Genomic DNA, 11,143 nt, shown 5'->3' on the forward strand with positions numbered 1-11,143 from the left:
ACTTGTGGCCGATAATAGGCCTAGTGGTGGCAACCAAACTACTAGTCCCAATAGTTGGTGTTTGTGTTGCTGCAGCTGCCACATATTTCTTAACTGCTCCGTAAAACTTCCTGGCAACCAAGTTATTCAAACCCCCCAAGCTGTCGTAATGCACAAATGCATTTGATTTTCTGTAATACACCAGCAAACTCCAATGGTTTCCGCCGTCATTTTGGCTCACGTCTTGATTATCATTCACCGTGAATATCACAACTTGCTTTTCACCAAGTTGATTAGACTCCTCGAAGTCTCTAAAAGTAGCCTCCAAATTCTGAGAATTTGCCAGCCAAAATGAGACTGTAGGTGAAACCAGAAGGATGTCATCATCACAAAGGGAAGAAAGATAACTGAAATAGAATTCAATGATGCAATCGTTCAAGTAATGTGGGCCTCTAAGCAGAGCCAAGTCGCTCATTCTCAGCACAACACTTTTGTAAGTAAGGACCTTCGGATCCATTGAGCAAGCACAAGCAAGCAAAAGGAGAGCTTATGTATTCGGAAAAGGCCTGAAATATTCCAGTGATCCATGTAGTCAGATAAAAGATAAAGATGAGAGCTATTATAGAACTGTTTACACTGTATGTTTCCTTTTCCGTTTCCTTTTAGGATTAGGTCAGGATTTTATAAATTTATTTTGTAAGGATTTGGTTTAATGCAGGATCAGGATTTGGTTTCCTTGCAGGATCGGGATTTCCTTCTCTGTCAATTAATTTGCTACTTGCCCGCCAGGTAATATAGATTTCAAATTCGCATATCAAGTAAACTCAAAGCTTGAGCTCAGAAGGCTAGCAAAATATTATGCCTTGTAGGAGAAGAAGAGTTGCTATAGGCCAATCTAATTGGTGGAGCTTGAGCTAGCTTATTTTTCTTCACCTAAAAGTCTAAAACCAATCTAATTATTCGTTTTTCTAATTTTCTGTCTTACACTTTTCTTCCCCCTTGAACTCCCTCCCAAGTTTAAGAGAATCTGCATATCATCAAGTAACTGGTAACAGTAATATGTTCAGCAGTTTAACGCCTTATAAGATAACCTCTAACAAGCTCAAACACAACTCCCAACCCCAAATAAAGTATGATAAAGTAACCCTTACAGTGTACTTCTATTACTTCCTAGTTCTTACACTCCTGCTAGGCAATAATAAGACAGCATGTTAGGACGCTGGTATACTGGATCCTCCTTTGTATTGTCTTACATCTAATGCATAAAAGGGGAAGAAGAAGAAATGCTATAGGCTATGTCAATCAAAATCAATAATATGAATAGAGTAGAACAAAGTGTATTGTTGTAATTTGTTACAGATGATGTCACTCACCAAAATTTTAGTTAGTTGTCCGGTCAGTACACAATTCCTAAACCGCACAAGACTTGACAATGATACAAGTACATGATCCCTTTGTCACAGCTCAAATCTGTCTGAATTGTAACATAACCTCAACAAATATACCAAGTCTACTCTGCATTAATATTCTTGAAGCATAAACACAGTTAACATCAAATTTTTCCTAAAAGCTAATACACCTATGTCTCTAATAAGTAGCCTTTTCTTCAGGGCTTTGCAAGGAAAAGTTATTGCAAGGTCACCCAGAAGTATCTGTAAAGAATCAAGGTCTGCGGAGAGTTGGGGGCTTCAAGAAAGAGAAAGGTAAACCAATGTAATGACTTTCCCATGCTTCTCTTCAACTAACCATACAGAAAGCAATTAGTAGAATCACCTCATCACCGACTCTTTGACAAAGGATCTTCCACCCGAGCTGCAAGGGCACAGATTAATTATGAGAAAGGGCACAGATTATTCAAGCAATCTGCAATTCGACCAATGATAAAGAGACAATGGCTTCAAGACTGTAAACCAAAACTCACGCATATTCGAGATGGATATTCATGAATCGACGATTTTCTTTGCTTTGTGATAATGTAACGGAACCTTCAATCAGTTGATCTTGCTCCACCTCTATTGGGTCATAAAAGTATAGCACAGTCTGTAATAGCAATTCATTAGACAAACCTAAAGAAGCTGACAGGTTATCATATATTATATGGGAGGAAGGGATAACTACAAAAGAACATATTGAGTTGCAAAGAGACTGAATGGTCCTCTGTATACTGGCAAAAACTAAATATCATTTATTTTGAAAATTTTTAAGCCTTGTAGACCCTAACCTAGCTGGCTAGGCCAAAAGGTGCGCATGGGGGTCAAAAGAACACCGTCAAACTCAAGTGATACTGAGGCCAAAAAAAAAAAAAAAAACTAAATGATATGTACCTGTTGCCAATGAGTTGGGGGGTCCTCAGGTGCAGTCGACAGCACCAACGCATCACTGGGATTTGCCCGTTTCCTCCTCTGCTGACCCTCCACTGTATGATTGTCAGGAAGTTGGGATGGTGCATGATTATTTGTGAGAGCTATTGCAGGTCCATTGAATTCGACGTCAAACCAAAATGCAAACCCATGTAGTGGAGCTGTTAATTAAGGAATAGTTAGGACCACAACTTCATCCACTAGAAAATGGGATAAAAAGACTATAATTAACCACTGCAAAAAAAAAGAAAAAGGAAGTGTTCTTAATCCATAAACCCAAAACAATAATAATAATAAAAAAAACCCATTGGCATGAATCAGGATTTTTAATCAGAAGAACCCCATCAAAGTTTGAAAACAATAATATGAAAAAAATTGAAGTATTAGGTGGCCAGAGAGAGAGAGAGAGAGACCTCGCATCATTGATTTGAACTTATAGCTTGTTGTAACAGATTCCAGCTCATGAAGTGAAATTTTATGGCAGTCCACATGCTTAACCTACACCCAATCAGGAACAGCAGGATGCTTTAGATCATACAGAAACTTAATCCTCATGTAAAGAGATTTATTATCAAGCAAAAGGATTGACATCCACTGAAGGAATTAACACTGCTGCGATGGATTTTTAGGTCAAAGCATCAGTTAATGTACCACATCACGTTGGGAACTGTTAAATTATCTTTTGATTCATTACCAACTTTAAGCTGTAGGCTTCTTGCAATACCAATAATTGCCACTACATCTAGATGAGAGTGCGAGTATTTAGAACTTTCCAGAGAGAGTAAAATAGTCATTGCGGAAACAAAAGAAAAAGACACATAGGAAAGTTGAAAGAAAAACCATCGACATTAGTAATAGATAAATCATTTCAAGAAATCACAAGTACGGAAAACTATAAAAACAAATGATTATGTGGAATGCCTCAATTTAGAACACTCACCACATGTGGCCACGTTAAAACATTCTCACCCACGATTGTCTCAACACATGGCTCTTCAAACGCACATTGCTTTGCCAAAGGCAACATGGCAGACACTGGAGCAAAAAGAGCAGAAGAAATGCAAGACATGAAGGACGGCATAAATGTAGTATTAGAGAAGTAGCAGTAACAGGTAGCAAGAAATTTCATTCAGCATTTGAGCCTCAATAGGCAAAAGTGTGAGTATCATCTCTTCAAACTGAAAAGGCCCAACTCAGTTCGGCAACCTATGACCCCTACCCCCTTGATAGATCCTCAAAAAGTACATACAAAATAAGGATACAGGGGTCAACAACTAATTTTTAACTCTGATACCACCAGCTATAAACCATGGATAACAGTAGCGAACATAATCTGCCCGATGGTCCAAAGCATCATATTCAATTTTTGCCAAGGAGACTAAGGCCCAATTATTTTCCTATTGTCGACAAGTAAGACTCCCAAACGTATCAAAAGTTCTTAGACTATACAAGTAGAATGTGACTAGCCTGCTACTTAACCCACATTGTGTGTTGTGCTTCCTCCTGAACTTTTAAATTAATTATAAGTCTATGGGGATAGGTGTCACTACCGATTGTTATGTCCCGTCCACAATTCAATAGATGCTGGTAGAATCTGAATAGGGTTTAAACTACTGATTCAGCAACCTCATTCAGTATCTATGGGAAAAGATATATATTGTATAGACAATCATATTCAATGGATCTGCTTTCACAAACAAGGATACAAGAAGAGGAACTTACAAAACCCTTAACACATGGAAAAAAAGCATCGTCTTTACAGATCCAACAAACCAAATCCGTGGAATTCCAAATTTTTTCACAACTGACTATCAGGTTAGTAAGTAAGGTGTGTACTCACTATCAATTCCATAAACATTGCGCCAGAAATCAATGCTTTCACTGTATCTATCAGCATGTGTGATAGGTGCTATGTACAACTGCAAGCATTCAACAACAAAATCAGCATGATAGAACCAAATTCATTTAGCATCTAATGTTGTACAAAAATGTCCTTGACAAAGCTGCATACTTTAGTTGATAATTCACAAGTTAATGACATACGAGGTTGACATGATTGTCAATTCAATGACATTAAAGCAGCGACCGTGTATAGATCTTATAGCTAAAGATGTACAGGTCACGACAATTGAAAGACCAAAGAGATAAATAAAACTACCGTTGCATTTGAAGGAAGTATAAGACCTCCGGGTTTTAGCCAGCGATCTCTGGCTGTAATGACACTTCCAAGCATACTCTGTGTTGAAAAGTAAGCAAGTCAACAAAATAATTTCAAACCATATATGCCCATGCATGTAATTCAGAGGTACAATTATAAACGAGCAGTAATTATACAATTCAGTAACCAACATTTTAAACATATAATATGCAAAACTTTTAAAAGCTACCTCATACAGAAGCATGTATCCCATCCACTCTGAAATTATAACATCAACCTCCTCATCAATATCAACATCCTGCAGAACTAAAAATGTTAGCCGTAACATTGGTTGGCTTATACATGTGTAAGTCAGATTAATAAGTCGGTGCAAGGGAAAGCAAAGTCCTTATGAGAATACAATAAAGGTTACTTTTTTTTTCACAGCTTCCAGTAGAAGTTGGGGTAGTAATGAGCTGCAATAAGAACCTCTCCCCCCCCCCCCCCCCCCCCCCCTATACATTTTACTCGCATTGTAACCATTTCTCGATACTCAATTCCATCCTAGATAAGTAGAAACTTTCTCTAAAGGACCCATTTCCACAACAAACAGAAAACAAAAATGACAATGAACAACACAAACTCAGAGGCCAGAGAAAATAACCAACAGCTTTCGTCCCATAAGAAATAGAAAGGTACAAAATTGTTATCTAATAAAATGAAATAGATATCAAAGCCTGCTTGACTCATGAGCTTAATACTAATAAAAAGTAAAATGAGATCAACAAATTGGCCTGGTCATACAAGCCTACCTCAACTCGCCCATGTAGTACGATGATGGTATCAGATAGATTGTTTGCTTTTACAACTTCATTTGCCTGCTTAAAAAAGAAGCAGATAAATCGAAATTCTAAAATCCATTTCTTACATAGTGCATTTTCATGAGAAGAGAAGAAATTAATGTGTATACAGAGTTATGTTCATAAGCATAAAGTGATACAAGAAATTACCTGCACTGCAATGTCACTTGCATCGACAGCATATACCTGTAAGACAAAACATTGGAAAAATATTTATGCACAGAGAAATATATAATTCCAAGATGACACAACATGGAAACGGAAACGGCTAATCCTAACTTACAAATATTAACAAGACATTTATATGTAGAATGCAAAGATAAAAGTAAAGAGCTTACACGTTTTGCACCAGCTTGAGCACAAAAGATAGAGAGAATTCCTGTGCCACAGCCAACGTCCACTACCACCTGCAAGAAAGAGAAAGAGAAAGAGAAAGAGAAAGAGAAAGAGAAAGAGAAGAGAAGATCAACAAATAAATAACACTAAGAGTGAGATTGACAAGTTTTCTCTCTCTCTCTCTCTCTCTCTCACTCACTTTGCCAGCAATACAACTCTGGTGCTGCATAATTGCTGCCCTGTAAGTTTCAGTGCGCACACGATCCTGTATGTATGGCGAGGGGTAGAGTTAGCGGTAGAATTTCCGCTCGAAATCAAAGCAAAGCAAATCAAAACCCAACCCAACCCAGAGAAATAAATAAACCTTGATCATCTCTTCGTGGATGCCAACGTGGGCGTAGGAGTGGAAATAGGCCATGTCGAAGTCCGTGCAAGGCGCTCCTTCCGGCTGCTTGGTAGCCTCAGAAACCCTAATAATGTCACTTCCATGGCCGTCACGTGACCTGCCACGTGGCCCCCGGCGAACTCTGTTCATTCCTTGCTGGTGCTGCTGCTGGTGCTGCTGCGGCGGCTGTGCATAGTAGCCGTTACTGTTACTGTGTGCGGGGTTGGAGTTCATTGTTTTGTTTTTGGTGCCGCCAACTCGCCTACCCAGCCCAATTATACAGAGCTCAGCTCACACAAAAAGTTTGCGCCCTTTAAAGCCCTCTATGCCAACAATATATAATTTTCTGCTACCAAACCAAAATTTTCGTTACAAAATTCAATATTTTTTTTTTTTTTTTTTTCTAAAAATGAGGTACTGGGAAGGACCACAAGGAGGCACGCAATGGCCTTTTTACCCGAAGTCCAGCACAGTGCCGCGCCAAAGACGCAGCAACACCCCTCCTCCGGGCATCGAGTACACCAAATAGGTGGGCTTGCCCTCCCCGCATAGTCTTTTCCATACACAAGGCTCGAACTTGAGACCTCTGCCTCAAGTCCCTCAACTTGCTTAAGGAGCACAGTCAACTTGCCAACTGAACTGGACCATGTGGGTCAAAATTCAATATTTTCAACCAAAAGAAAATCTCTTTCTTCTTTTATGTTTTGCCATCTAAATGTTTTGCATATCATAAACAATAGCAATTGTAACTATAGTTTGGACACGAGATAGATTACTTTTTTTCCTATCATATTATACTCGTAACAGTTTTTCATACTCTTTAGTTTTTGTCTCCGAATTCATTAAATTTATCCTCATGTTTTCTCACAAATTGGATTGGATAAATAACACATTTTGATTAGTTTTTATCTATTTGCCATGATGATTTAATCGTTGGCAATTGAAATAGTTTCAAAACACGAGCTTTATATGAATATAACAAAATGTGTCTTTCTATAAATATAATTAAAGTTGATTTTGACTTGAAGTTTGGAGTATGAGTAAACCAACCAATCAGAGTGTACATCATATGGCTAGCCAATTAGCAATGAAACTCAAAATTGTGTTTTTATTTTTCTATGTGAAAAAAAAATGCTGATTTTTTTTAGGATTTTCAATGAATTTTTTTCCATCTCCTAAAAAAAAGGATTATAAAATTATTTGACCGGTTACTCACGTATTTTGTTATCCACGGCCCTGGTTACGATGAAAGGAGCGGTGAGGATTTCATAGCCAACAAAACCCAGCACATGGTTAAACCCCAAAAGCCCCCCCCCCCAGGTCCTGCGTCTGTTGGAAAGCAAAGCAAGCAATGGCGGATGTTACTAGTACGAAGCAGAGCGAGGCAGCCGAGAAAGTCGACTACCGCAACCTGCCCTGCCCCATACCCTATGAAGAAATCCACCGCGAAGCCATGAGTTCAGTATCCTTCTCTTGAACTTGCCACCATCCCCCCTTTCAATTTTATTTGATCACTCCTATCTAGTTCTATCATGCTATAGCTTTACCAGTAATTTGTTTGATGATATTCACATCTGGTTGCTGGATTCTACATTGGAATTTCATGGAATAACAAACAAAAATTAGAGTAGGAAGATTTCAGTTTCCCATTATTTTGGGGGCCTCTAATTCTACCTTTGTTTTTGCTCTAGTTTCTCAGTATTAGTATTTTTCTGTTTGCATGGCAGTGTCTTTAAAGCCAGACCTTTTTGAGGGGATGCGCTTTGACTTCACCAAAGGACTAAATCACAAGTTCTTCCTTAGCCACAGGTCAGTCTTCTCTTATGCATTCCTTACTGTATTCTTTTTATTTATTTATTTATTTCTTGGCTCTTTTGATCTCCCTCCTCCTATCAGTGTATTCATGGGACCTACAACCATTCCTTCTCAAACTCCTGAAACCATAAAAATCCCTACTGCTAACTATGAGTTTGGTGCAAATTTCATAGACCACCCAAAGGTTGGTAGCCGCTACCACGACTACTTGTTCGTTCACAAACCTCTAATCAAAATGGTGGAAGCATTCATTTTTGTTTTTACTCTTTTGGGGTTTCATTTTTCAGTGCCTGCTTTCTGGGAGAGTAATGACAGATGGAAGACTCAGTGCAAGAGTGAAGTATGACTTGAGTGACAATTTCACTTTGAAGGCTAATGCTCAGGTCAAATTTTGTTGGTTTCATTTTCAGACTACTCTTCCTTTTTTTGTGTGTGTGTGTGTGTGTGTGTGTTTAGAAATGTGTAAGTAATGACTTAACTGAGATTCTTTTCCCTTTCCAGCTTACAAATGAGCCACATATGTCTCATGGCATTGTCAATGTTGATTACAAGGTCAGATCAATCACTCTTAACATACATATGTATTATGTGTGTGTGTGTGTGTATTCTGGCATTGTAGTTGTTTTCTGATCCTTATATAAACTAAAGAATTGCAAGTGCCGACGTCTATTTTAAATTAATTAAAGTATCGTGCAGAAATAGTTTACACTGTGGTGCTAGAAGTATATCTTCAATCTTCCATGCATCTCCTCTCTGAATGTTTTCAAGAAAGATATCTATTATCTCCATATCTATCGTTCTTAGAGTTGGAACTTGCCGTCTTGATCACTGTATTCTGTTCTTATCTTTTCAATTACATGTTTCTGTTGTTCGGGAAGGACCTAGTGTCATAGGGTGCACCAGCTTTGTTATATGTCAAATTAGGTGTAGGAGCACATGCTGATTCTCGTTTGTGATATGATGTTCCTAGTGATGACATTTTTATTTTTCTTTGTACAGGGTTCAGACCACAGAGCCCAAGTTCAGATGGGAAATGGGACCCTAATTGGGGCGAATTACGTCCAGGTAAATCATGTACCTTTTTTTTTTTCCGTCTCCTCCAGACAATATAGAAACTGGTACCAAACAATTTGATTTTGTGCACATGTATTGCAATAGGGGTATCCACTTATCTTGAAATAATCTTAAGAGTTCCATATCTTAAACAATTGGGATGTTTTTAAACTAAGCCACTGCAGATGCTTTATTTAAATATTCGATTAGAGACAAGAATTTCTGATTGAACTTGCTTATACTTGTGCAGTCTGTGACTCCACATTTCTCTTTGGGTGGCGAAGTATTTTGGGCTGGTCAGCATCGAAAATCGGGTATCAGTTATGGGGCACGATTCAACACTGACAAGATGGTATTCCAGCTTGGTTATTATTCCAGCTTTGAAATTACTATATTAGCTTCTGCTGGTGCTTTCTTGGTTTCTTAGTTTCAGTTTGTTTTTTCCCTTCAATTTCTTTCTGTGTTTTTAAGGGATTTAGAGTTAGGACATTACCCCAGATCCCAAATTGACCTGTTTTATGTCAATAAAAGTCTGTCTCTAATTAAAAAGTAAATTGCTTTATGTTCATGGGGTGCTCAATGTTATATCTTTAGGTTGCTACGGGGCAGGTTGCTAGCACTGGAATGGTTGCATTGAACTATGTCCAGCGAGTGTCTGAGAAGGTAAGGAAATCTGTATTATTCTTGTGTTGTTTATAGGTCAGTTATTCTACTGTCTTAATTATGCAGGTTTCACTAGCATCAGACTTCATGTACAATTACATGTCAAGCGATGTCACAGCAAGTTTTGGCTATGATTACATTTTCAGACAGGTAGATTCTGCTACTGCAATCAGACTATTATTTTTTCAGTTAATGGTTAAATTTGCAATTTGTATTGGGTAGAAAGTACTCACCTGAGTTAACCTGCCCTTCCCAAATGAAAGGTGGCATTAATTGATTTTCTTGCCTTGTTATTAACAGTTTCCTTGTATATATCACATTAACCTTGATTTGCAGAATGGCAATCACGAAATGATATACATATATAACCAATTTGTTTTGCTTGTTTCAGAGTCGTATTAGAGGAAAGATTGATACCAATGGCTGCACAGCTGCTTTTCTGGAAGAGAGATTAACTATGGGTCTTAATTTTATTCTTTCTGCAGAGGTGAGAAACTTACTTGTTTAAGTCTATACTCGAGTATTTTAATAGAATAGAATCATTGAGAAGGAAATATTTTTGAACTGAGATCTTGATTATTCATGTGCTTGTGTGTCAACATACAAACTGAGATTCTTTTTTTGTTTCATCATTCGTACAAAATTGATTTAGAAAAGCTTTGTCTAGGTGCAATGAAACACAAAATCAATCTTGTGAATTGAAATTTCATATGAGTTTGTCAGCAGCCTCCTGCATCTTTGAATTGTGTAGTTAGGCTGTATGAGATGTTTTTCCATCAACCAGTGCCATCAGTTATGATTTAAATACTTGTTGCAGTGGCTTCCTTACTGTTGCTACACTGAGATATTGAGGATGTGAAGCTGAATCTTGTATGTAGGAGATTTGCTAACCCATATGCTTTGCCGTTACAGTAGATGCTTTATGTTGATCCTTTGTCTTCAATGAATAAATCTCCATAATCTTAAACCTCTGAAAAATATAGGCTTTGAACTTTAATTGTTGCCATATTGGGTTTGCTGCACATGTAGATGTGATGGAGAGATGAATCTTTTCCTGCTCTAAGTTATATTTCCTAACTTCAGAAATGTCTACTCTGCAGATAGATCACATGAAGAAAGACTACAAATTTGGGTTTGGGATGACAGTTGGAGAATAGATATAGGCTGTGAATCTGTACTCCCAAATCTTATATGATTCTGGCATTTTTCCCTTGGTCGAGTTACAGTTTTGTGTAGAGGAAGAGGTTCTCAAATAGCCAATATTGTTTCCTTTTCTGCTGGTATTCACTATTCCAAAGGAAAAAAAACGAAAAGGAGAGCAAAGTACTACTCTCAACATTGTAAAGTTTGTTTGTGTTTTGTTTTTTTTGTTTTTGGGTTAAAACAAACAATTAAAAGTCCAAATGATTGATTCGTAAATCAAGGAATTGTAAAGAGTAAATCACCCTAAATCTATTATGATAAAGAGAAAAATTCAGTCACCGTCCCCAAACTATGCTGCTAAGGCCAATTTGATACCCGAACTCTCAAAAGTATCAATGTGATACCCAAAGAC

At 37.7% G+C, this 11,143-nt stretch overlaps 2 protein-coding genes across 2 annotated transcripts; one reads left to right on the forward strand and one right to left on the reverse strand.

Annotated features, from left to right (window-relative positions):
* Window positions 1–1,273: 1,273 nt before the first annotated feature.
* LOC133712091 (probable protein arginine N-methyltransferase 6) lies at window positions 1,274–6,371 on the reverse strand. Its single transcript, XM_062138172.1, has 13 exons — window positions 6,037–6,371; window positions 5,872–5,937; window positions 5,675–5,743; window positions 5,487–5,522; window positions 5,289–5,354; window positions 4,727–4,795; window positions 4,498–4,575; window positions 4,180–4,258; window positions 3,280–3,374; window positions 2,753–2,837; window positions 2,304–2,500; window positions 1,901–2,019; window positions 1,274–1,791 (listed from the first exon to the last, which is right to left on the reverse strand). The coding sequence occupies exons 1-13, from the start codon at window positions 6,289–6,291 to the stop codon at window positions 1,749–1,751; spliced, it is 1,257 nt and encodes a 418-aa protein (XP_061994156.1). The 5' UTR covers window positions 6,292–6,371; the 3' UTR covers window positions 1,274–1,748.
* A 957-nt stretch (window positions 6,372–7,328) lies between these two features.
* LOC133710139 (mitochondrial import receptor subunit TOM40-1-like) lies at window positions 7,329–10,937 on the forward strand. The gene is made up of 11 exons (XM_062136146.1): window positions 7,329–7,514; window positions 7,785–7,866; window positions 7,954–8,056; window positions 8,160–8,255; window positions 8,374–8,424; window positions 8,872–8,937; window positions 9,176–9,277; window positions 9,520–9,588; window positions 9,655–9,738; window positions 9,980–10,075; window positions 10,689–10,937. Exons 1-11 carry the CDS (start codon window positions 7,409–7,411, stop codon window positions 10,743–10,745), a joined length of 912 nt encoding a protein of 303 aa, XP_061992130.1. The 5' UTR covers window positions 7,329–7,408; the 3' UTR covers window positions 10,746–10,937.
* Window positions 10,938–11,143: the final 206 nt, after the last annotated feature.

Source organism: Rosa rugosa, chromosome 5, assembly GCF_958449725.1.
Source record: "Rosa rugosa chromosome 5, drRosRugo1.1, whole genome shotgun sequence".
Taxonomy (NCBI): domain Eukaryota; kingdom Viridiplantae; phylum Streptophyta; class Magnoliopsida; order Rosales; family Rosaceae; genus Rosa; species Rosa rugosa.

What these genes read in the sequence shown, in the direction of transcription:
- LOC133710139 (XM_062136146.1), top strand. Translation starts at nt 7,409, where the DNA reads ATGGCGGATGTTACTAGTACGAAGCAGAGCGAGGCAGCCGAGAAAGTC. An exon ending in CTTTGAAGGCTAATGCTCAG is followed by an intron (nt 8,256 to 8,373) that starts GTCAAATTTTGT and finishes TTCCCTTTCCAG; the next exon opens with CTTACAAATGAGCCACATAT. An exon ending in ATTTTATTCTTTCTGCAGAG is followed by an intron (nt 10,076 to 10,688) that starts GTGAGAAACTTA and finishes TCTACTCTGCAG; the next exon opens with ATAGATCACATGAAGAAAGA.
- LOC133712091 (XM_062138172.1), bottom strand. Translation starts at nt 6,291, where the DNA reads ATGAACTCCAACCCCGCACACAGTAACAGTAACGGCTACTATGCACAG. An exon ending in AGAGTTGTATTGCTGGCAAA is followed by an intron (nt 5,744 to 5,871) that starts GTGAGTGAGAGA and finishes TCTTTCTTGCAG; the next exon opens with GTGGTAGTGGACGTTGGCTG. An exon ending in CCCCAACTCATTGGCAACAG is followed by an intron (nt 2,020 to 2,303) that starts GTACATATCATT and finishes TTGCTATTACAG; the next exon opens with ACTGTGCTATACTTTTATGA.